This window comes from Solenopsis invicta, chromosome 5, assembly GCF_016802725.1.
Source record: "Solenopsis invicta isolate M01_SB chromosome 5, UNIL_Sinv_3.0, whole genome shotgun sequence".
Taxonomy (NCBI): domain Eukaryota; kingdom Metazoa; phylum Arthropoda; class Insecta; order Hymenoptera; family Formicidae; genus Solenopsis; species Solenopsis invicta.
In genome coordinates, this window is record NC_052668.1 from 4,473,857 (window position 1) to 4,499,455 (window position 25,599).

The window sequence follows — 25,599 nt, forward strand, 5'->3', positions numbered from 1 at the left end:
AAAATACCCCTTTGAAAAAAATCAGTTTTATTCTTTCCAAGCAAATATTGTCGAAAGTATACGAGATAGAAAAAAATGTTCTGAATAAAAGTTGAATGGCTTGAAGAGTACTTTATAACAATAATTTAACAATATTTTTTAATTATTTTTTATACTTTCCCCACTACTTCATATTTGTCCTATATCTGAGAAAGTCAAAAAGTACATTGCATCGATACTACAAACTCTCAAAGCTTATTGTTGTCGCTTTCCCGTTGTGCTGATTGGTTCTTATTCAGCACTTACTTTGTGAACGACTGTTATCGCAGAGATTGCGTATTTTGACTATGTGTATTGAGAGGTTAATAATAATATTTAATTTGTAGTTTGTTAAAAAATTATGTAATATTATAGAAGATCTGTAGTGCGCGCGTTGCGCGCGCCTGTTTTGTCTAGTTTTTTAATTTTTAAATATTTTAATGACAAAATTAAAGCTTATTTTTATACGAATCCAACCATATATAATAAAGTGTCTTTTCGCTATACAATTTTTGAAAAATAATTACAAATGATATACACATACACACACGCGCGCGCGCTATATGTACCTGTCCGTGCGCTCGATTCTTTTGCGCTGGAACGAATTCGTCTCATACCGCGTATTACGCGAGAAAGCGTTGAAGGCAAAACAATAAAGTAAATATTAAAATAAGAGTTTTTTTTAATAGATAATAATGATAATTGAGATAATAAAATAATGAGTTTTTCAAACTCACCTACTAAAATCAGTCAAATATTTTTGTCGATGTCAAAGTATGTATTTAGAGGATAAAATTACTCCTTGAAAAAAAAGCTTAATTTGGTATGAGCCAAAAATAATTTCGTGATCTATTCTACTTACAATGTTTCAGAGTTTACTAAATTTCCGGGTTGCTTAACCTTCGTCAATAAAATTCATCGACTACTGCAATTAGCTGCTCTACATCTTAAAATTAAATAAATAATATTTTGTAAAAATAAATTTCTCTATTCATAACTTGGTTTTAATAGGTATCGAGAAATTATTCAAAGTATTATGTACATACATACTTTGACTAAATTTAGCAGGCAAGTTTAAAAAACTCACTAATATTTTACTATTTCAATTATCATTATCTATTAAAAAAAAAAACTCTTATTTCAATATTCACTGTACTGTCCTAATTTGCCTTCGACGCTCTCTCGTGTAATATACAGTATGAGACAAATCCGTTCCAGCGTAAAAGAATTGAGCGCATTCACAGCGTTACATTATAGCGTACAAGTGTGCATATACCTATAGGATTCGTAATTATTTTCCAAAAATAGTATAGCGGAAAGACACTTTATTATATATGGTTGAATTCCTATAAAAATAAGCTTTAATTTTGTCATTAAAATATTTCAAAATTTAAAAAAACAAATATAAAGTGGTGGTGGAAGCTGAGAACATATATTAGTAGAAAGAGCATAAGCTTAAAAAGTTGACGCAGAGAAGATTGACAAGAATGAATATATAATGCATCTAGTTGACAATGTGCATGCTCAAAACAAATCAAACCGATGCTACTACTGTTTTTCATCACCCCACAATCCTCGCGCATATCAACGTTTTCTTTTATCGGAGCATGTGCATTGCCCACTAGGCGCATTCTATATCTATCTTTGTCAATCTACTGCGCATTGTATCTCCATCCTTGTCAATTTTCTTTGCGTCAACTCGAATGTACACGCACCGGCATAAATGGTGTCTCCGCGCTGACGCTCGACTGCCGCACACACGCGAGCTACGCGAGACGCGCACGTACGTGTTTCGTGGCAGCGCGGCGGAGGTCGGGGTGCCGGCAGAAAGTAGTGGGGGGCGTTTCGATACCGCATCTTCCTCGCTCGACGCTGGATCGAGAGAGAAGACACGGAATCGCGGCGCTCGAGAATCTGACAGAAATGGTATCCCTTGCGCCTATACGGCTGGTATACGGGATACCGCGGTTCGTCGCGCGCTGTTGTAATTTTTAATTGTATAAAGAAATTTACTCGGATACAAATATTTGTTTGAAAAATAATGTAAATAGAATTACGCTTTTTAATAATAAATTAAAATTATGTCATCACGGCAATACAACATTTACACAAAGAGAACAATTTTCTTCATCTAAGCAAATGATGTCTGTTTAATATCATAAATTCTTCCAAGAAGATTTTATATTGTTGCTTATATATGAAACAATGAATTGTTGAGTTGACATTTAATTTTTTTCTGTACTGTAATTACTATAATTGATGTAAAACAATACTCTGAGAGAATAACCGAATGAACGTCTGATTTTTCTTAAATTTTGTACAGTAATTTGTAACGTCAAAATATGAAGAAGTCTGTCACTTCTCCGAGTATTGTTTTACCTCAATTACAATCTCCTTAGAAGAATTTATGATCTTAAACAGACATAATTTGCTTAGATGAAGAAAATTGTTCTCTTTGTGTAAATGCTGTATTGCTGTGATGACATAATTTTAATTTATTATTAAAAATCGTAATTTTATTTACATTATTTTTCAAACAAATATTTGTATCCGAGTAAATTTCTTTATACAATTAAAAATTACAACAGCGCGCGACAAACCGCGGTATCCCGTATACCAGCCGTATAGGCGCAAGGGATACCATTTCTGTCAGGTTCTCGAGCGCCGCGATTCCGTGTCTTCTCTCTCGAGCCAGCGTCGAGCGAGGAAGATGCGGTATCGAAACGCCCCCCTCTACTTTCTGCCAGCACCCCGACCTCCGCCGCGCTGCCTAGAAACACGTACGTGCGCGCCTTGCGTAGCTCGCGTGTGTGCGGCAGCCGAGCGTCAGCGTAGAGAGACACCATTTATGCCGGTGCGTGTACAAGGATTATAGACCTACTCCTTCCAGTAGTATATGTTCTAAGGGTAAAAATATAAAAAATAATTTTAAAAAAATGTTTTTAAATCATCGTTATAAGGTACTTTTCAAGCCTTTCAATCAGAACATTTTTTTCTATCTCTTATAGTTTCGACAATATTCGCTTGGAAAGAAAAAAATCGTTTCAAAGGGATGTTTTACCTCCTAAAATTGAAAAATGGGATAAACAAAAACTACTTTTGTATTACGGATAAACTTTTCTATTTGTACACAAAGTTTCAGAATTTTTTGAATTTGTGGGTTGCCTAATGTTCCTCATTAGGCCCAATTGCACCAATGTTATTTTGTCTTCAAAAGAAAATTAAACATGTATTAGTCTTTACCTTGTTTTCTAAATAAAGACAGACACGTACTTATATCTTGATTAAAACCAAAATAACATTGGTGCAATCGGGCCTTAATGTGCTAATAATCCATTATTTTCGTTCCATGTCACTGGTGGTTAATTTATAAATTTACAACATATATGTCGCAATTTTATTAACATTCCAACTTTCGCAATATTTGTCGAAAAAATTCAATGGATGGAAAAGTTGTGGTAATTTTCCGTTGAAAACTTTATTTAATAAAATAAACTAATAAACTAATAAAATTATAAAAATAACTAATGATAAATAACGCTAAAATATATCTATATAACTTTATGTAAAAAAATATGTTTACTTTAATTGAAATGTGATACTATAATCGCTATAATTTAACTCTAATGTGAGCGCGCCTGTGTGCTGTAAAATTCGTTTTTCTGAAAAGTCATTAGTAATGCAGTTCTTTCTTCTATTAGTAACCTACTACTGTATCCCTCATTCAACATCTCAACCATAAAATAGCGTGTAGTTGTCGCATTTTTCCTATCAAGTTAACCTTTTATCCGCTTTAAAAACAGTACGGCCGGTATTCATAGTCAATTCTTATTTTAAGATCGTCTTAAATAATAATATCTTGAGATACTAATACGGCTATTTGATTCGTCAATAACATCTTAAGATGGTACTTAAGACGGTCTTAAATATAAAAATCGACTATAAATACCGGCTTAAGACAACGTTTTGCGACATAGAGCGCGTGCTCACTAAAGTTCGGCCGGAAAGCGCGCCCGCCCAAAAGAAAAAAATCAACCCTCCAATAGTAATAAAACTACAATAATAAAATTACAATAATACAATTTTTATTCATTCAAATTAATATGTAAAATACATTTTTAAATCAAAAACTTTGCTGATATAAATATTAAATTTATTACTTTTAAGTTTTTAATAAGAAAAATTTAATAGTAAAGGTGATACTATCATGTAGATATTATAGCCACTCATATTATCTTTGTTATTAGGTGATGAATTCTAGTAATTGCTTATGGAATCATTTGTGTAGTAGCCTGTCATAGTAACGCTAATATGCCAATACAAAATAGACATGTTTGTTATAAAACAATTTTTATTTTTGAACATTTCAAAACTTTTTCAAAGAACATTTTAACATTTTAACATTTAATTACAGATATTTTCTTATTCCTTTTCAACTTGAGCATGGCTCAGTAGATGTTTTAAATTTTATTATGTTTTTTTCAAATTTTATGTGTTTTTATTTTTTATAGTCCATTAATGATTAACAAAATTCACTATTATAAATTTCAATTTATTTAATTTATTAATTAACGTAATAGATATACATATATCTATATAACAAGACAAATTGACTAAAACATATATATGAAACAATCTGTTGTACATATATTTCTAACAAATTTTTACATTATAGTTACATTCTTGGTTACATTATAGTCACAAACTTCACGGTATACAATTTTCTTTTATCATTTTTTTTTCTTTTTTGAATGATCCTTTACATCCAATAATTAGGAATATTTAAACTTGTTACCTTTATTAATTGCTAGGAATAAAACATGTTTGTTTTTAATAAAACAAATCATGCTTGAGCGATGTAAACTAATCTAAATCATTTAAATAAAAACGTAAAAAATATAAGAAAGTTACATGATATGACAAATATACATACATATATATATATATATATATATATATATATATATATGAAATTAAAGTAATGTTAGTATAGAACATGATGTTGAAAATTTACAACCCAACATTTTACAAATTAAAATCTCAATTAAAATCTTTACAAACTCAAACTGTATATATAAAAATTATCAATAAACTATTGCTGGGTGCTTTCCAATTGCAATATCGCCAGACACTTTTGTGCACACTGTGACATAAATTGCATTTTAATTATTGTAATTGTCAACACTACAAATTTATACTCAGCGCAAAGCCTACTAGTTGGCTATGCAAACTTATTTCCTAATGACAATTAAATAGTTATTAATTGTAACAGCTAAATAAAGTTAAAACAACTCTGATAAAAAAACCGATAGAAAATGATAGAAAGTGTCAGAAATCTGATTCAAAACAATAGAATTCTATCGTTTTGAATCAGGTTTTTGATACTTTCTATCGTTTTCTATTAGTCTTTTTAATCAGGGAATGAAAACGCAGTTTTTATCACTATCAGGAATCAAAGAATGCTAAGGCATAAGTATGATATTAAACAATAATTCTAACTATCTAAAAATGTACACGATGTATACATTAGTACACTTTGTTTCACTTGAATTGTGCACAATGCTACACTTCTTGCATTCTTATCTATGTGTCAAATTATATTAAACAATTGAAAAACACCCTCTATAGCAATAGTTGAAGATCAATACATCAAGCAAAGCAGTTTCAAAAATTGTATAAAGTAATGCTAAAAATTCTATGTTAATGGTCCTCAAAAAGTAAATAAAATACTTACCTGATACCACAAGAGCTTCGTTCGGGCCGCAAGTGTGAACGTTCCCCATCGTCGAAATTAACTTTCCTCTCTTTACAACTTAACGATGATGATAACAATGACGTGAAGATGATGACAATGATAATGACGACAATAATAACACCAACGATGGCGATGACGACGACGACGACGACGACGGCTATGACGATGGCTACGACGGCGACGGCGACGGCGACGGCGACGACGACGGCTACGACGGCGGTAGCGACGATGACAGCTACGACGACGGCGACAGTGACAAAAACGATGACGCCGGTAACAAAAACGACGATAACGGCAACAAAAATGACGACAGCAACAAAAACGAGAAAATTAACGCGGAAGACTATGGCACTGATTCGAATATCGACGCACACAACGTAGTACACAATAATGTAATTTAATAAAAGATTGTTTTAAAACGCCCGGCGAATCATTAATAACATACAATACGTTAATCACCGCTAACCGCGTTAATCGGAGGTTACAATTTCAAAGATAGCCACAGCACGAAATCGTTCATGATTTTCAAAAGTTCCTAATATTAAAGAAACTAGTACTACGGTGGCTGTGTTCCCATTGGCTGATTTCCAGTATACAGTGACCTAGTTTACACCGAGCACTTGATACGCCTATTAACTCGTAACTTTCTATTAATTTATCTTACTTTCGACAATGCGTGTATACATAATACATATATTTAATTATCTCGATTCATATTGTACCAACTTAATATACTATTTTTTAAATTTATTGCCGAAATTAAGATAATTTAATAGAAAATTACTAGTTAGTACGCGTATCAACTATGGACTAGTTTACATCAAGCACTTGATACACGTACTAATTAGTAATTTTTCATTAAATTATCTTAATTTTGGCAATAAATTTAAAGAATAGTATATTAAGGCTATGTTGCGATATTAACTGCCAGTACTGAAAATGTATAGTATATGTGACGTGAACTATAAATTTTCAGTACTGCCAGTAAAAACGGAACACAGCCTAAGCTGGTACAATATGAATCGAGATAATTAAATATATTTATCATTGTATTGGCGGGTTCCGATAGCGCACATCCCGATAGCACACAAACCACTCACAATAGGTTTGTTCAAGTTGCTTGAAATCCCCAAAAATTTTTGCACTTGAGATGAGATAAATATATATTCGATGGTAAGAAAGAGAGAGACGACAAAGAAATTAATTCAAAAAGGGCAGCAACACAAACAGGCCTAATACATATATTTAATTATTTTGATTCATATTGTACCAACTTAATATACTGTTTTTTAAATTTATTGCCGAAATTAAGATAATTTAATAGAAAATTACTAGTTAGTACGCGTATCAAGTGCTCGGTGTAAACAAGGTCATTGTGGATGTTTACGATAACTCAAGTTGAGGGTGCCGTCACATGGGGCGTAACTTGCGTAAGCGTAACTTGCTTCGACCAATGATATCGTTTTACTGGAACATCAACTTCCGCTTAGTTACTTTACGCTTTTTACGTTAATCCGTTTGTTTTCTGTTCCTGAACTCTCTAAATAAGTGTACACTTAAAATGAAATAGATAGATGTTTCAAAGTTAGCGAAAGCAAGAAGGAACGTTCCAGTGCAGTCTAGTGCAGGAATAGAAAACAAGCCTATTATCGTTACGTCGAATCCAATTTCCTGCGTAAGAAACGCTGTGTACATGTAATAATACATGTATTGGTAACACATGTATTACTTAAATAAGCAGAACAAAATTGAAAGATGGATAATGAAATCAGGGTAAATTAAGAAATAGTTTTATATCAAATTTATTATTTATAATAGCTATTCTGTAATAACATTCTGTCATATCCAACCTTCTTGCGATATGTTGATACAAAAATTTAAGGTTATAGTTGTACATTAATGGATATGTCCGTGTTGCTTGAATTTTTTGCATGTGAAATGCTTTCTTTTTCTTAAATGCCTAACATATATTTATTTTGTTTTAAATACATAAAGTTTGGAAAATTACAAGTAACAGAAATGTATGCCCGGACAGGTTAGATTCGCACATAGATGATTCACACATACTAGTGTGCAGAGTATTAGTTCCACATGAGGCGTACTTTCCGAGATGCGTAAATTACAAAAACCAATCGTAAATTTGTTTAGCATTTCTGTTAGAGACTACAAGAGAAACCTTAATCAGCAATTGGTTGGATTAGATATGCATTTCTTAAAAATCCGCGAAATACGCTTCACGTGAAAGAAGGCTTTTAAAATGGCGTAACGTATTTAGAAGTTACTAGAATACGCAAATTACGTTATGCAAGTTACGCCCCATGTGACGGCACCCTGAGTTGGTTTCCACTAGGGCCGAAAAATATTAGGCGCGACTCTCTCTAGTACCTTTATGATTCATGACAACTCAACGCTGTATCGTATTGCCTAATAGCGTTTTTCATTGGGAAAACTAGTGCGCACTGAATGTGCACTTGCTGCAGGTAATTGGGCGTTTCCGTTGGCACCGTCATCGCGCGAACCGAAATGTCCAATTGCCAGCGGCGAGTGCACACTCAGTGCGCACTAGTTTTTTCAATGAAAAACGCTATAAGTTAAGTTAGACCTTGTGCTCAATCGGTAGACTTCGTAGAATAGTCGAAATATAAAACAGTACGATTATAAAGCACGAATTAATTTTAGAAATAGAAACATTATGTATGCAAAATTAAATAAATGTTTTGAATATATTTCCAATTTAAAAGAAAGTTTATATAAAAAGATGATCATTAATTTTTGTAGAAACGCTAGATTTTTAGGTTCTTGTATTTCAATTAAATGTTTAATAGGATTATGCGTTGCAAAAAAGCAAATTCTTTGTTATAATATATTTGCCTTTACAAATTAAGTCAAGATCATTTAGAACTTATGTTTAGTATTATAAGACAGCAATTTATATGCAATAATAACCCTAGTTTAAACCAATTTCAAAGTGCAATAAAAAATATTTTGCTTCACATGGAATTGAAAGAAGATTTATCTGGAAACTGTATTTCATTATCATATATAAATATATTATATTTTACTTCTTGATTAAATTTAATTACGACAGTAAATAAAACCGCCAATAATGGAAAATAGACATTAGTAACTGATGCATCAAATTGTGATAATAAAAACTAGAAATATATGATATTGCTTTGTATTGTAATAAAAATAACTCGCAGCTAATTACGAAATGCTCCCGCAGTATTATATCAGGCATTACAGTACGTTTTTTTAACAAAAAAAGTTTTGAACAATGTGTTGACGCTTTGACAGAACTCCAGCTAAATTCTTACGACCATGATTTGATTTCCATAAAAAATAAAGGAGGCTTATTATTTCCTTCAAAAGATGCAATATTTATGTGTGAGGTTTATGAGAAACTTATACAAATAGCTATTCTGAAATTTCTACATAGTACATCGGCTGAGCACGAGGTCTAACTTAACTCAGGTAGGCTGTGTTCCGATATTAACTGCCAGTACTGAAAATGTATAGTATATGTGACGTGAACTATAAATTTTCAGTACTGCCAGTAAAAACGGAACACAGCCGTAATACGATACAGCGTTTAGTTGTCATAAATCATAAAGGTACTAGAGAGAGTTACGCCCAACGTTTTTCGGCTCTAGTGTTTAGGACATAGAACTTATAGTATATGGAACAGGAATACGAGCGCAAACGTGAGAGCAACATCTAAAGGACGGAGATATATCTCTGTCCTTTGCGCGTACGATCCAATGTTGTGCGCATGATCGCGCTCCGCCAATGAGCGTTCAGATCCTCTCCCCCTCTACTCGCCGCGATGTGTCAGCTGACGGAGGACAGAGGATCGGGAGGATACAGCACGGAGCGCTTTGCTTCTCATAATTATACTCCGTGTGATCATTAACATCATTGTCGATTATTATTGATACGCAATTTACTGGTTATTATTCATAACAGGTCGTTACTACATTTTGTGTTACAATCATGATAAAGCAAAAAAACAAATCAGACAAAAATTTGCACGGACTCATAGAAAAAAAAAATAAATGGAATTTAATTGACCCGAGTAAAGATGTCATTGTTATCACAAGTGCGAGAAAATTATCAAGGAAAATAAAAATGCAATTTAAAAAAAAATGTTAAAGATTTCTTGGCGTCAAAAGTGTTAAATAATATTCTTACTCGTTGTTTTCTTCAAGAAGAAATGATTGAACACATTCGGAATCAAGAAATGTTAAACAATTATAGAATTCAATTGGTTAAATGTATGCATAACCGAGCATAAGCGTAGCATAAGGCCTCTGGACCAATAGAAATCTTATGTAAATCAAAATGGCGACTTTATGCTGGATGTTCATTGGTCCATTGTTCTTATGTTGTGCTTATGTTATGTTATGTATTTCATGTGCGAGGCCCTTAAAGGGTCTCGCACATAAAATGCATAACATAACGGCTGTGTTCCGTTTTTACTGGCAGTACTGAAAATTTATAGTTCACGTCACATATACTATACATTTTCAGTACTGGCAGTTAATATCGGAACACAGCCAACATAAGCACAACATAAGACCAATAGACCAATGAAAATGTTATCTAAATCAATATGGCGACTTTATGCTGGATGCTCATTGGCCTATCGGTCTGATGTTGTGCTTGTGTTACGTTATGCATTTCATGTGCGAGGCCCTTTATGGTTACGGTTATGGAAAGTGTGTGTTATAGTCTTAAGCAAATAAAAAATTTTTATTTCTTACGTTACAACCTTACGATCTTGTGTTTACTGCTATTGTAGAACAAGCATTAAAGGTCCTCGCACATAAAATGCATAACGGAGCATAAGCGTAGCATAAGGCATCTGGACCAATGGGAATCTTATTTAAATCAATATGGCGACATTACACTGAATGCTCATTGGTCCATCAGTTTTATGTTGTGCTTATGTATGTACTGTACATACGTTATGCGTTTCATGTGCGAGACCCTTTATATCAGAACACAGCCTGTATTGGCTGCGTTCCGATATACACTGCAAGTACTGAAAATCTATAGTTCATGTTACGTATACTATAGATTTTCAGTACTGACAGTGAATTTCGGAACGCAGCCATTGTAGACGACGCACGTCTGGATTTGCCATAAAAGTTTACGCTGATTGTAAAGAGTAGGTGGTAGGAATTAAGAATTTTTTATTCTGTTGTGAAAAATTGAAAAGTCTATAAGTACAACACATTAATAAATATTGAAGTTTTGTTGCGAAAGAATGAGAAAAGGCTTCTTTACTGATAATACGATTTAAAGTTTTTAATTTTGACATAGGTTGCGTGTATACGCGTGCGTGCGTGCGTGTGTAAGAAGACGTTTTTATTTACAAAGAAAAGACAGAAAAATAAATATTTTCTGCACAAGAGAATGGAAGCGGAGCCATTGGAGCTAGAAGATGGTGAAATTATCGACGATGAGGTTAGACATGGAACAATTTTTATTTTATTTAAATCTAACCTATATAATTAGAATTTCTTTCATTTATATGATAAACCGATGTTATTCCTATTGATTGGATAATAACCAACCTGTGAGTGTATCATTTCTTGATACACTTACCTTAGTATAATTTTTTTTATTATGTGATTTAGACATTTAGTATATTAATATATTATAATATGTACATTGTAAAAGTACTATGTTAATATAAAACAAGACTGAAGAATACAAATTACAACATGTCGACAAAAGAATAATAAATTTTGACTATTTTTTTGCCAACATGAAGCAGTTTTGAGATACAAATTATAATGGTTTTAAAGAGCTCTTAACCAGAGTCGAAGTATTGCTTCTGAGGAAATTGAGAACATAGAAAGCATAGCGATTAAAGGCAATAAATTTATTCCTATCATATTTATTATTGAAAAAAAGTTGTTAAGTAAAACATTTTGGGAATTAAGCAACAAGAACTGTACTTACTATAAACATTTATAACTTGATAAGCATGCTTGTTATTCAAAGACACAATTCAAAATCCAAGAATTACTTTGTGTTGGATTATTTGTCAATGGTGTAGTAGAAAGCATAGAACACAGAATCACATCATCATTCTTTTATTTTTTTTTAATAGCTTGATTCTCAAAGTGGGTTACAACTATATGTTGTAATGTTATGTGTAGCATTTATTATGATTCACAAAAGATCTAATTACTTTTTAAATGTAAGAATTTTGTAGGTTTTTCATGTTTTCAATGTTTTCTTAGGATAAGTGGTACACTACTCAACTCAATTTAAGTAGCCCTTTAATATGATACATAGAAATGTAAATCTTTTTTTTTCTCATAAAATATAATTTTTTCAAAAGTCTTTTAAATTTTATTTTATTTTTTCAAATATGTGTTTATATTTAATATCTCTATTTTGGAGGTTATTACAAATTAATTTTTCATAATTTCTTTATATAAAATAAATTGTTATTAGTTGATAGTTTTTTAGATGATAGATTGGAACTACCACTATTTTAAATATAAATTATGTTAATTGACTATACAGGGTGTCTAAAAAAAAGGGTCACATATTTTGATAGTAGGTAGTATTGATCAAAACAAGAAGAAAAGGTCTAATTAACATGGATCCTAAAACTAATATCTTCAAAGATACAAGCTATTTTGTTATTTGAGCTCTTTGTCATTTTCTTATTAGTCGTGTCATCTTTAGAATGTCTCCTGATATTTACATTTGCAATAGATACTACAAGTCAAACGACATTACGCAGGCCTTGACGAATGTGAGCAGCCCTAGTAAACAAAAGAGTGTTTACTACAGTTGCTATACGAGAGTTCGTCAGTACGAGATTAATCGTCTCAGTCAGCATTAAAATTTTTTGTAAAAAAAGGAGTTTTTATTTTGTTATCATATGTACATACATTTAATTTCTTTATTTCAGTTTTTTTTATAGAAGATTAATGATTACATTTTATATTAAAATAAAAATTATTTCTTTATCTTTTTTTGTTTATTTTTTATTTTTTAAGGCACCTAGAAAAAAGATATCACCATTGTATCCCACTCTTCCCTACCCCTTTGTTCATTACATTCTAAAGATGACCCGACTAATAAGAAAATGACAAAGAGCTCAAATAATAAAATAACTTGTATCTTTGATATCTCTTGAAGATATTAGTTTTAGGACCCATGTTAATTAGACCTTTTCTTTTTGTTTCAATACTACTTGCTATTAAAATATGTGACCCTTGTTTTTAGACACCCTGTATAGTTAAGTAATTACCATTTTCAATTAAGTTAATTTTTCAAAGAAAGCATTTTAATGAATTTTATTAACATTTTATACATATTTTACATATTATACATACAGTCATTGTTTGCAAGATTTTTACTACAAAAAATATATTTAATGTGAAATTTTTTCAGTATTTTGAATGTTTTTAAATAAACAACTAATTTGTTTGAACTTATCCTTTTATGCCCATGATAAGTTTTTTAATTCATTAAATGATCAGTCATATTATGCATAAATGCAACTTTGATTTGTAAATGTTGTATTTTTGCATAATGCGATTCATTATTATGAGATTCGTTTATAATTCATTAATTAATGAATTTAAAAAAACCTACCTGGAATGGAGTACTCTAATCAAAAGATACTACTCAAAAACATAAAAAGGAAGATTGTAACTTTATTTACGCTATAAACATTGGCCCATGATTTCATTTTAAATTGAAAATTGTTTTTAACCTATTTGAGATTCATGTTATCATACAATTGTAAAATCAGATAAAATCAAGTTTGTAATTTTTCAATGAAAGTCTTTTTTACATTTTTTACATCTTTAATGCAAGGTTTGGCAGTAACGAATTACAAGTTAATTAAAAAATTAGTTGATAACTTTTAACTTAACTTAATTAAATAGTTTAATTCTTGATGTTTTTTAACTTTAACTAATTATTTTTGAAATACAAACTTTAATTGCCTAAGTACTTTAAAAGACTAAGAAATTAAACATTTATTAATGAACAAGCAAGAAATAGCAATATTAGTCAAAAACCATTTTTAGTGCTCAACATTTTCCTAGGTAAATTTACAAAATTCCCCAAACATTTACAAGATTCCCCAAACTGTGCGTTGAATTGTTTTTCAAAACTTATAATACAGGTTACCACATAAAAAACAATATTTCTATTTCACCACCTTAATTTAAATAAAATGTTAGATTTGTTTTTGATAATTGCTTTGAATAATTCAAGTTTGAAAGTTACAAATTTTTAATTTATTTTGAATAATGCTTTTAACGATTAATTTTTAATTTAACTTAATTTAATCTTAACATAATTTTTAATTGAGTTTTTTTGGTTAATATAACTTAACGTAACTAAATAAATTTTATAAGTCATTAAATTTAATTTAATTTAGTAAAATATATATATATATATATATATATATAATACTAATATCTATTATACTAAAGTTACCTAACCTTGTTCTAATGATATACAATTTGTATATCTCGGAATTTCTTTATGTTAATCGTAAAACAGCCAAAACTTAATATCCTTTTTTCTTAATTTTTATGTTTTTGAATGTGTGTCTAGATAAACTGTAGATAATATTTGCTGAATTATATTAAATTGACATTTAAGTTAGACATTGAAAAAATAAATAAACATTGTAATTATTGTGTGTTGCAATGTATATCGCAATGATAATGCCTGAAAGAAGACCTCTATGAAGCTAGCAAAACCAAATCGGCAGAATCAAATAAAACTTAGTGGAATATTTAGTACTCATTTTGTACTAATTTGTACCATAAAAAATAATATTGTATCTCATGCCGTTCCGAAGAAACTCATGGTCCTGCTAGGTTCATATGAAGCCAGCAGGACCAAAAAAATTTTTCTTTTAATAAAAATAAAGTAGATTTAATTAGTACTGATTTTGTACTAATTTGTACCACTCCAAATAAATTAATAATATAAGTTTAATTAATATAATCAACTTCAAAACAATTTACACCTCTATATTCTAGACCAGCTCCAAGAATAAAGTACACTTTTCCCTCAGCAGAATCGAACGACACTACTTTTACTCGATAATTTATACTACCAAAATGTGCAATTTAAGAATTTGAACCCTTGCCATTTTTCTCAAAATCACCTTTAATACTTGATGACATTTAGAGTAAAGTACTCTTTTCTTTTAGCAGAATCGAACGACACTATTTTTAATCAATGCTTGATAATTTGTACTACCAAAATGTGCAATTTAAGAATTTGTACCCTTGCCATTTTTCTCAAAATCACTCTTAACACTTGATGATCTCAAGAGTAAAGTACTCTTTTCCCTTAGCAGAATTGAACGACACTATTTTTGCTCAATGCTTGATAATTTGTACTACCAAAATGTGCAATTTAAAAATGTACCCTTACCATTTTTCGCAAAACCACCCATGAATCTTGATGACCTCTAGAATAAAGTACTCTTTTCTCTCAGCAGAATCAAACGACACTATTTTTGCTCAATACTTGATAATTTGTACTACCAAAATGTGCAATTTAAGAATTTGTACCCCTACCATTTTCTCAAAACTACCCCAAACTCTTAAGAACCTCAAAAATAAATATATAGTTTATACCAGTAAAAATAATTTTGTACTCTGTGCCATTAGAAAAAATAGTACTGAAAGAGAGAGAAAAAACAGCTTACATATTTAAACGGCAAAAATGTATATAAATTTTATAATACATAAACTCTCAAACTTCAAATTTTGATAAATCATATTTTGTGTAAATTATTATGCATTAAGGAAATATAGTGTCGTTTGATTCTGCTAAGAGAAAAAAATATTTTATTTTTGAGGTCATCAAGTATTAAGGGTGATTTTGAGAAAAATGGCAAGAGTACAAATTCTTAATTGCACATTTTGCTAGTACAAATTATCAAGCATCGATTAAAAACAGTGTCGTTTGATTCTGCTAAGGGAAAAGAGTACTTTACTCTTGAGATCATCAAGTGTTAAGGGTGATTTTGAGAAAAATGGCAAGGCTACAAATTCTTAAATTGCACATTTTGGTAGTATAAATTGTTACTCATCGAGTAAAAGTAATGTTGTTTGATTTTACTGAGAGAAAAGAGTACTTGGAGGTTGTCTAAAATATAGAGGTGTAAATTGTTTTGAAGCTGATTATATTAATTTAACTTATATTATTAATTTATTTGGAGTGGTACAAATCAGTACAAAATCAGTACTAATTATATCTACTTTATTTTTATTAAAAAAAATTTTTTTTTTGGCCCTGCTGGCTTCATTTGAACGAGTTTCTTTGAAACGGCATGGGGTACAAAATTATTTTTTATTGTACAAATTAGTACAAAATGTACTAAATATTCCACTAAGTTTTATTTGATTCTGCCGATTTGGTTTTACTAGCTTCATAGAGGTCGAAAAAAGTTAACCCCTCACTTTGTGAATTAACAAATTCCGACGGTTGTGTTAGGTTTGTGCCACATTGTGCCCAAATATTAAAACAGAAATATGAAAAATACGTTAAAAAATGAAAATAAACGATTTTTTTTATTAGCCTCCTACTTTTCAAATTTCTTAATTTTAAAAGTTGTATTAGATTGAGCTCATTTGTAATAACATTGTGCCAAAGTATTACATTCATATATTGATAACAAAAGAAATTATTGGGAAATCCGATGGGGGCGTGGTTTTCACATTCCGCTATCTAGCACCAACGATCAAAACCACACGTCCTATAAGTTAGCGGAACAAAGTGAGCAGAATCAATTCAAACAAATTTTTTTATTTGTTGCTCATTTGTTGCTAAAAAGTTGCCAAAGAAAAAAATTTGTTGCTCTATTAATTTTTTTTAAAAATAATGTTCCGCTAACGGAAGTTTAAGTTAGCGGGACAATACCCTTATATCACAAAAATCATACGCAAAAGCAATGTTAAAATATGTTGCTAATTTGTTGCTCACAAAATATGCTACTCTCGATATTGTTACTTGCAAAATAAGCACCTATAACAATAAACACTCACCCATACAGAGAGTTACAAGAGATTTATACAGAGAGTTACAAGAATAAACTAGAAGAAATAAATTTGTTACTCGCATAACTATGATTCCGAGCATAACTATAATCCTCAGCCATCGTACTATTAAAAATTTAAAATTATTGCTAACCATAAAACACTAAAGATAATTAATTTACCAAGGAAATGCGCGCGTCGCGCGCGGTAGGCATGTTAACGAATGTCAAAAAATGTGTACGCTGGTATAATTGTAATATCAAAATAACCCCCAGATATTGTACTATCAAAATATATAAAAATCTCAATTTGTTGCTAACTATAAGACACTGCAAATAATTAATTTATGCAGTAAACACATGCTGCGCGATATAGGAAAGGTATTGCCTATCAAATAATGTGTACGCAGATAAATTCCTAGATAAATTAATTATTTTTAATGTCTTATGGTTAGCAACAAATTGAAACTTTACATATTTTGAGAGTACGACATCCGCGGATTAATTTGATACCATAATTTCGCCAGCGTACACATTATTTGATAAGCAATACCTTGGCTATAGCGCGCGGCGCGCGCGTTTACTGCATAAATTAATTATTTGCATCGTCTTATGGTTAGCAACAAATTGAAACTTTACATATTTTGATAGTACGACATCCGCGGATTAATTTGATACCATGATTACGCCAGCGTACACATTATTTGATAAGCAATATCTTGGCTAAAGCGCGCGGCGTGCGCGTTTACTGCATAAATTAATTATTTACATTGTCTTACGGTTAGCAAAAAATTGAAACTTTACATATTTTGAGAGTACGACATCCGCGGATTAATTTGATACCATAATTTCGGCAGCGTACACATTATTTGATAAGTAATACTCTGGCTATAGCGCGCGGCGCGCGCGTTTACTGCATAAATTAATTATTTGCAGTGTCTTATGGTTAGCAACAAATTGAAACTTTACATATTTTGATAGTACAACATCCGCGGAATAATTTGATACCATAATTTCGCCAGCGTACACATTATTTGATAAGTAATACTCTGGTTATAGCGCGCGGCGCGCGCGTTTACTGCATAAATTAATTATTTCCATTGTCTTACGGTTAGCAAAAAATTGAAACTTTACATATTTTGAGAGTACGACATCCGCGGATTAATTTGATACCATAATTTCGCCAGCGTACACATTATTTGATAAGTAATACTTTGACTATAGCGCGCGGCGCGCGCGTTTACTGCATAAATTAATTATTTGCAGTGTCTTATGGTTAGCAACATATTCAGATATTTACGTGTTTCGCTATAGGCGCGCTATAGAGAAGGTATCAAATAATGTGTACGCTGGCGAAATTATGGTATCAAATTAATCCGCGGATGTCGTACTCTCAAAATATGTAAAGTTTCAATTTTTTGCTAACCGTAAGGCAATGCAAATAATTAACTTACGCAGTAAACGCGCGCGCCGCGCGCTATAGCCGAGGTATTGCTTATCAAATAATGTGTACGCTGGCGTAATCATGGTATCAAATTAATCCGCGGATGTCGTACTATCAAAGTATGTAAAGTTTCAATTTGTTGCTAACCATAAGACGATGCAAATAATTAATTTATGCAGTAAACGCGCGCGCCGCGCGCTATAGCCAAGGTATTGCTTATCAAATAATGTGTACGCTGGCGAAATTATGGTATCAAATTAATCCGCGGATGTCGTACTCTCAAAATATGTAAAGTTTCAATTTGTTGCTAACCATAAGACATTAAAAATAATTAATTTATCTAGGAATTTATCTGCGTACACATTATTTGATAGGCAATACCTTTCCTATAGCGCGCAGCATGTGTTTACTGCATAAATTAATTATTTGCAGTATCTTATAGTTAGCAACAAATTGAGATTTTTATATATTTTGATAGTACAATATCTGGGGGTTATTTTGATATTACAATTATACCAGCGTACACATTTTTTGACATTCGTTAACGTGCCTACCGCGCGCGACGCGCGCATTTCCTTGGTAAATTAATTATCTTTAGTGTTTTATGGTTAGCAATAATTTTAAATTTTTAATAGTACGATGGCTGAGGATTATTTTGGAATCATAGTTATGCGAGTAACAAATTTATTTCTTCTAGTTTACTCTTGTAACTCTCTGTATGGGTGATTGTTTATTGTTATTGGTGCTTATTTTGCAAGTAACAATATCGAGAGTAGCATATTTTGTGAGCAACAAATAAGCAACATATTTTAACGTTGCTTTTGCGTATGATTTTTGCGATATAAGGGTATTGTCACGCTAACTTAAACTTCCGTTAGCGGAACATTATTTAAAAAAAAAATTAATAGAGCAACAAATTTTTTTCTTTGGCAACTTTTTAGCAACAAATGAGCAACAAATAAAAAAATTTGTTTGAATTAATTCTGCTCATTTTGTTCCGCTAACTTATAGGACGTCAAAACCACTGCGAGTAGGTAACCTAACCCAACAGGTCCTTTCATTAGTTTGTTGTCATACATAAGCAGAAGTAAAGAAATAAAAATGAGAGTATCCATAGGAAAAATTTGTATTTTTGCTAATTTGACACCAATAAAAATTTTATTACTGGTGAAAAATTAATTAACGCCCATACAGTACAGAGAGATTGCAGTAACATTGCAGGATGATTTTATTGAAACATTGTAATATTGCATATTGATGCGAAACATTACTGCAACATTGCTGTAAGATTACATCAACATTAAAATGTCTGCTTTTTGATATATTGCAAATTAAAACGTCCCAGCAACATCGCAATGTTACGTATTTAGTATGAATAATGAAACGGTATATAATGATACATTACAACATTTATTATAATATTACAACATTTTAGCAATAACATTTGTAGCAACGTTGCTGCAACATTGCTGGAATATTCTGGGCTGAAATATTCTGTGTAAAGCCGGGAGCACACACTTTTGCATAATGCATAATACTTAAGAGAATGAACCAATCAAAATCCTTTATTTCTATCTTGGAGAAGGACATAAAGGACTTTGGTTTATTCTCTTATGCATTATACAAAAATCTGCTCCATTTTTTACATTTTTATATAAAAAAAATCTTGGCAATTTTAAATGTATAATTTACTTATTTATTTAACTAGCAAAAATTACACTTTTGTGCTAACATATATAAGTATAAATTTATTTGGGTATTAATATATACAAATATTGTTTAGAATTATAAACTTTTATTCAAGGAAGTTACTCAACTTACTAAATTTGCTGAATGCGGAATAATTATGGATGAGTTAAATTAATATATTATTATACGCGAATATTCTACATTGGCTCTTTATTGCTATTATTTTATACTTAAAAAATTATAATATTGCAATGTTTTTGGAGTATTAATATTGCTGAGATATTGCAGGCATATTGTTAATTTAGGTTTCTGCAATGTTTTCGTAATTTATTGCATTGCAATTTGCAACATTGTCGATCCAAATTATGGTAGCCACTGCTGGTTTGCCGATTTCGAAGTGCAACTTTTCAAAGTGATATGGGAGAATTTCTCAGGCAGATACCACCCGTGTGAAGTTAGCTTCTCAACATTAAAAAAAAAAAAACTTTTTTTTTTAGCTTATTAGCAGATATCTTAATTTTTTCTACACATACACTGTCACAAAAAAGAGGAACAATTATGGGAATGGTTGACAGAGCATTTCTATTATCTAATCTTAGATTCCATTAAAAGAACATGAGTTTATCATTAATATATTATTACACAATGATTACCCTGTGAGGTTTATTTTTGAGACTATCAGCAGCCGCCTGAAATCACTAATTTACAAACACACACGCAAACAAACAGAGAACACAAATAACTCAACTGCGGATGAAAAAATTCCTTGGTCTATATTACCATACATTCCCAACATCTCTGAGAAATTCATATTCATTAAGGAAAATTTAAATGTTAAACCGGCCTTTTTTAGCCTCAACAAATTAAACAGGATTATTAAAGGACATAAGGACGCTCTCCCAATGAACTCTAAGAAAAATGTAGTATACAAAATTGCATGCAAAGAATGCGATGCTTCATACGTAGGCGAGACAGGCAGAAATAAGAATAACCGAACATCGCAACAATATCAATTGGAACAATAAGAATTATTCGGTAATTACTGAACACCGAATAGAATTTAATCATGAGTTTGATTGGGAGAACATTCAAGTCCTTGACTTGGAACGTTTCCTTAACAAGCGATTAGTGTTCGAAATGATGCATATTCAGATGCAAAAGAATGGCTTGAATTCGCAATCGGACACTGAATGCTTACTATCATGCGTATCTTTTCTTGCTAAGGAGATTGCGAACTTAGAGTATGAACTTTTAATGTGTCTGTAACTTTTATTTATTTATTTAATTATTTATGTATTGAACTTTAACGTCTGACTCACAATTCCTTTATTTAATCTCTTTTTAATTAACTTACTTTTATTTATTTAATTATTTAATTTTTATCGACGGACACTTTCTTTAATTTAATCTACATTTATTTACTATTTTATTACTTTACTTCTTATGTATCTATTTATTTTTTGCGACGGAGTCACTTCTGTTTATTTTCTCTACGACTATATTTATTGTATCTATCTAATGTATTTTATTTTTTGTAATGCATTTTATGACGTACAATTTAGCTAGTTTATTCACTTATATTTATCTCAGTTTTTAATTTGGTTTTTTATTTTCTAATTATCTGAGTTTTACAATTTTGGCCTTTAGACATACTAGTTCTAAACTTTGGACATCACTCTTATTTGTTTTTCTCGTTTTATTTTAGACAATGTATCTTTGACTTGCTATGTGTTTATGTATAACGCTCTCTCGTTAACCGCTTTATTAAAAACATCTTGTAGCGACTGTGACTTTCACAATAACGTTCTTGACAATTAAGAGTTAAGCTCTTTATCCATGGCTTTGTTGGTCGTCATCGATTTTTAATGGTGAGTCACTAAAAGTTTTTTTTTTTTTTTATAAGTCACTATTGCGTAACATCAATTGTAGGGTTATTAAACCTTCTCCCATATTACTTTGGAAACTTGCACTTTGGAGCATTTTTCCCCATCGGGTGCAGTCTTTCTTTTGCACTCGGTGGCTGCAAATTGGCGCCTCAATGGCAACACTGCTTTGGAGTCGGCAAACCGGTAGTGACAATCATAATTTGGATCGACGATGACTAAACTGTTAACTTGTTAAGAAGATGCGTTTTTATTGTAAAATTTTGCTAATGATGTCACTGAAGAAAGTCGAAACGTTCAATTAAATGGTTTTTAGTCTATAACTGACTCCATTACTTTTGCGCAAAAAAAAACCGCGCAACACTCATTACTTTTTTCTACGTATTATTGTATTTATTACTTTTATTGACATATAAAAATTATTATAATGCAATATGTAAAGCTTGGAAAATAATATCAATGTACAAATTTTCTAATCAAATCATATTTATTTCAATGCAATAATATTTATTAATATCATGATAATATTATTGAAGTAAAACTCCGTTGGATGTGAAACTCAAGAAGTTGTTTATTGTAGAACTGATACACAAGCTGTCTTCACATAATAATGCTAACTGATTGCAACTAAAGGAAATGGAAAACGAATGACCTGGGCGCTGTCGGAAGCCCGTATTTATCTCCTGTTTTTTGTTGCCTTCACGCCTTATTAGCTTGTGCCCTAAAAGAAGTGCCGACTGTATGACGCAAGACTTTGTCGCATCTCGGTGTCTCAATCCTGCATCGACATGTCAGGATATGTTTCTCTAATCTAACATTATATTCTACAGTTTCGGCCAGCCTGATATTTAGGCCGTCCCCGGCCGTCAGTTGCCGCGAAACAAAGTTTTAAAATTAAAACCTTATGGGTTACATACAGAATAAATGAGCATATAATACACGCAACTTAAAATCTACGCTTACTTTAACCTAGGCTTTAAAATCGGGTTAAGTATTTTTTGTGTCTCGTCTCTCTATTCATCTTCGCATTCTGTGTCTGAATAGTATAATTGTGCCCTACCTCAGGGCTACGCTATGGTTTCATGTTAGAGGCCTCTCAAGTGCCTCTATGGTTTTTGTGATATTTGGCAATCCTCAACATCCGCCACAATATATCTGTCGTTCTGCAATTGTTTTATTATCTGGTACAGTTCTCTGTAGGACGAAGCAAGCTTTTCGCCCTTTGTCTCAAAGTTTTTTACAACCAGGGTCTCCTTCTGAATATTTACGCACCGCTTTTCTTTTACGATTTGTATATTCTTTGTTTTCTTTACGCGTTTTCTCGATTTTATTTGCTGCTTTGTTTCTGATTTTTTTAGGATTGTACGGATTTGCCTTGTTTTGTTCTAATATAAATTCTTTTAACATGTCGATTACATATCCGCGTTGTTTTACACCGTATAAGAGTTTGCTCGGAATTTTTCCGGTCGCGCGATTGATCGTGTTATTATCGCAAATTTGATTTCATTTAATGATTTTCACTAGTCTTTTTCGGTATATAATTTGCCTAGTGCAGCTGCTAAGATCTTATTGTAACGCTCCACCTGCTCGTTTGCTTGCGGGGATTCGGTCGCGATTTTAATGTGTTGAACATTCATTTCTGACATAAATTCGGCGAATTCTTTTGACGTGAAGCTAGTGCCTCTGTCCGAAATTAGGATTTTAGGTCGGCTGTACGCTTGGAAATAGTCTCTGAGACATCTAATGGTATCGCTTATTGACGTCGTTTTAACTGTGTAAAATTTCACATGTTTTGTAAGGCGTCTACAATTACAAGCACGTTTTTTTGTCGAGTTTGTTTGATCTACCGAACCAAAACGATCTATATGCACTACGCCAAACGGAGATTTTTCTTTTGGGATATTATGCACATAACTTTCGACTCTTCCGGTGAGTTTTGAAAACGAGATGCATTTAAGACAATTTTGCACATGTATTTAAACCTTCGGTTTTATTTCTGGTAACCAATAGTTTTTTAATAATACTGCGTAAGTTTTATCAATACCAAAGTGTCCAAATTTGTTATGGTATTTATAAAGTAGTTCCTGTTCCATAGACCGAGGCACATAAAATAGCAGTTTATCTTTCCGCTTTCTATATACGAGGCGTTTCTTATTTCGTATAGATTGTTTTGTTCCTTTTTTAATTGTTTCTTTAGCTTTTTTATTTTTGGGTCTTGCGACTGGCATATTGCTAAGTTGAATTTGAAAGTATTATTTTCTATTACTAATAAGCTATTAGTACGGCTAAGTGCATCGACGTGCGACATTCTTTTGCCGGGCCGATGTTCGGTACAGTAATTGAAATTTTATAGCTCAAGCGCCTATCTTGAAATTTGTTTATGTTTTGTTTGTTTAGCGTCGTTTAGCATCACTAACGCATTGCAATCCGTAACTATTTAAAATGGGATGCCCTGCAGATAAGCAGGTACGAAACCGCCTGAGAGCGTATATAATTCCCAAAGTCTAACTCATAACTATGATAGCGTGCTTTTGCCTCGGATGCCCGTTTTCAGAAATAAAAAATTGTAAAATAATATTGTTGTTTGTTTTTCTTTGCACTAGTACTGCGCTGAAGCCCTGCGAGCTTGCATTATAATGCAACTCGGTAGGATCATCCGGATTGTAAATCGATAATATGGGGGCTTCTAATAATTTTTTTTTAAATGTTTTAAATGCTTCTGTTTTTTTATAACCGAAATTAAATGTTATCCCTTTCTTTAATAGCGCATATAATGTACCCGTGATTGACGCAAAATTCTCAATAAACTTTTTAAAATAAGAACTTAAGCCGATAAAACTTTGTACTTTTCGTACGTTTTTTGGGATGGGAAAATTTTTCATCGCTTTAATTCCGTTGTCGCACTGTCGTATGCTCTTCTCCGACACCACGTATTCTAAAAAATTCTATCTCTGTGTATAAAAATCGACATTTATCTAAACGCAGTTTAAGCAGATTTAGTGTTAAGCGACAAAATATTTGTTCAAGTACCTCAAAATGTTCCTTTAATGTAGCCGTGGCTATTAAAATAATATTCATATATACTATCACGTTTCCGTTTTTGATTTTGTTACTTGGCGTTTCATTTACAAATTGTTGAAAATGTGCAGGTGCATTTTTTAGACAAAAGGGCATTTTCAGGTATTTGTATTGTCCAAAAGGTAGGTGTTTCCTTGTATGTAGTTTTTACAAGAGTTTTAATTGTCTTGAGCAAACTGAAACTATAAATGCCGGTTAAATGTTCTTAATTCAGTATCAGAAATAATAATACTTGAAAATTTTATAAAAATATCACTTTGAACTTGTATTTCTATATCCTTATTTGTTAAGGAAGTTTGACATTTTCTTCCACAACTTCTGCAGGGTATCCATGTTCATCAATTATTCTAATTGCAGGCAATGTTTTTTCAATTACATTTTGATCAGTTGTTTTATCAGGAACAGTAGTTTGCACTACAATTTCTTTTTCAGGTATATCATAAACATTTTTTACTGATAGTTGTTTTACATAAGATCTTTTATGCCGTCTTTCTTCTCTGCATTTTGCTTGAATTTTTTTGCGGACTAACTTTTTTTGTTAATTTAATTGGTAGATTGAGCTAAAATAAAATGTTTATTTTTTTTTAAATGACGTATTTTACCTTTTAAAAAATGTGACAAGACTTAGTATTTTTTATAATTTAAATAACTGAGGAATAACGTTATAATAAATAATAATTATAATGAT

General features: G+C 31.4%; 2 protein-coding genes across 4 annotated transcripts in view; one reads left to right on the top strand and one right to left on the bottom strand.

Annotated features, from left to right (window-relative positions):
• LOC105194942 (flotillin-2) overlaps positions 1-6,277 on the bottom strand; it is a 272,683-nt gene extending 266,406 nt beyond the window's left edge. Inside the window, exon 1 of the mRNA XM_039449365.1 lies at positions 5,753-6,277. Coding sequence (XP_039305299.1) covers positions 5,753-5,801 — 49 coding nt within the window. The 5' untranslated portion in view covers positions 5,802-6,277. The remainder of the gene's footprint in view (positions 1-5,752) is intronic.
• Positions 6,278-10,810: 4,533 nt separating this feature from the next.
• LOC105203907 (phosphorylated adapter RNA export protein) overlaps positions 10,811-25,599 on the top strand; it is a 101,637-nt gene continuing 86,848 nt past the window's right edge. The window contains exons 1-2 of one of the 3 annotated variants that reach the window (XM_011172831.3): positions 10,811-10,943; positions 11,099-11,242. In XM_011172831.3, coding sequence (XP_011171133.1) covers positions 11,192-11,242 — 51 coding nt within the window. In that variant the 5' untranslated portion in view covers positions 10,811-10,943; positions 11,099-11,191. Of the gene's footprint in view, positions 11,243-25,599 lie in introns of all 3 variants that reach the window. The other 2 variants (XM_026138913.2, XM_039449890.1) reach the window with 2 other exon arrangements.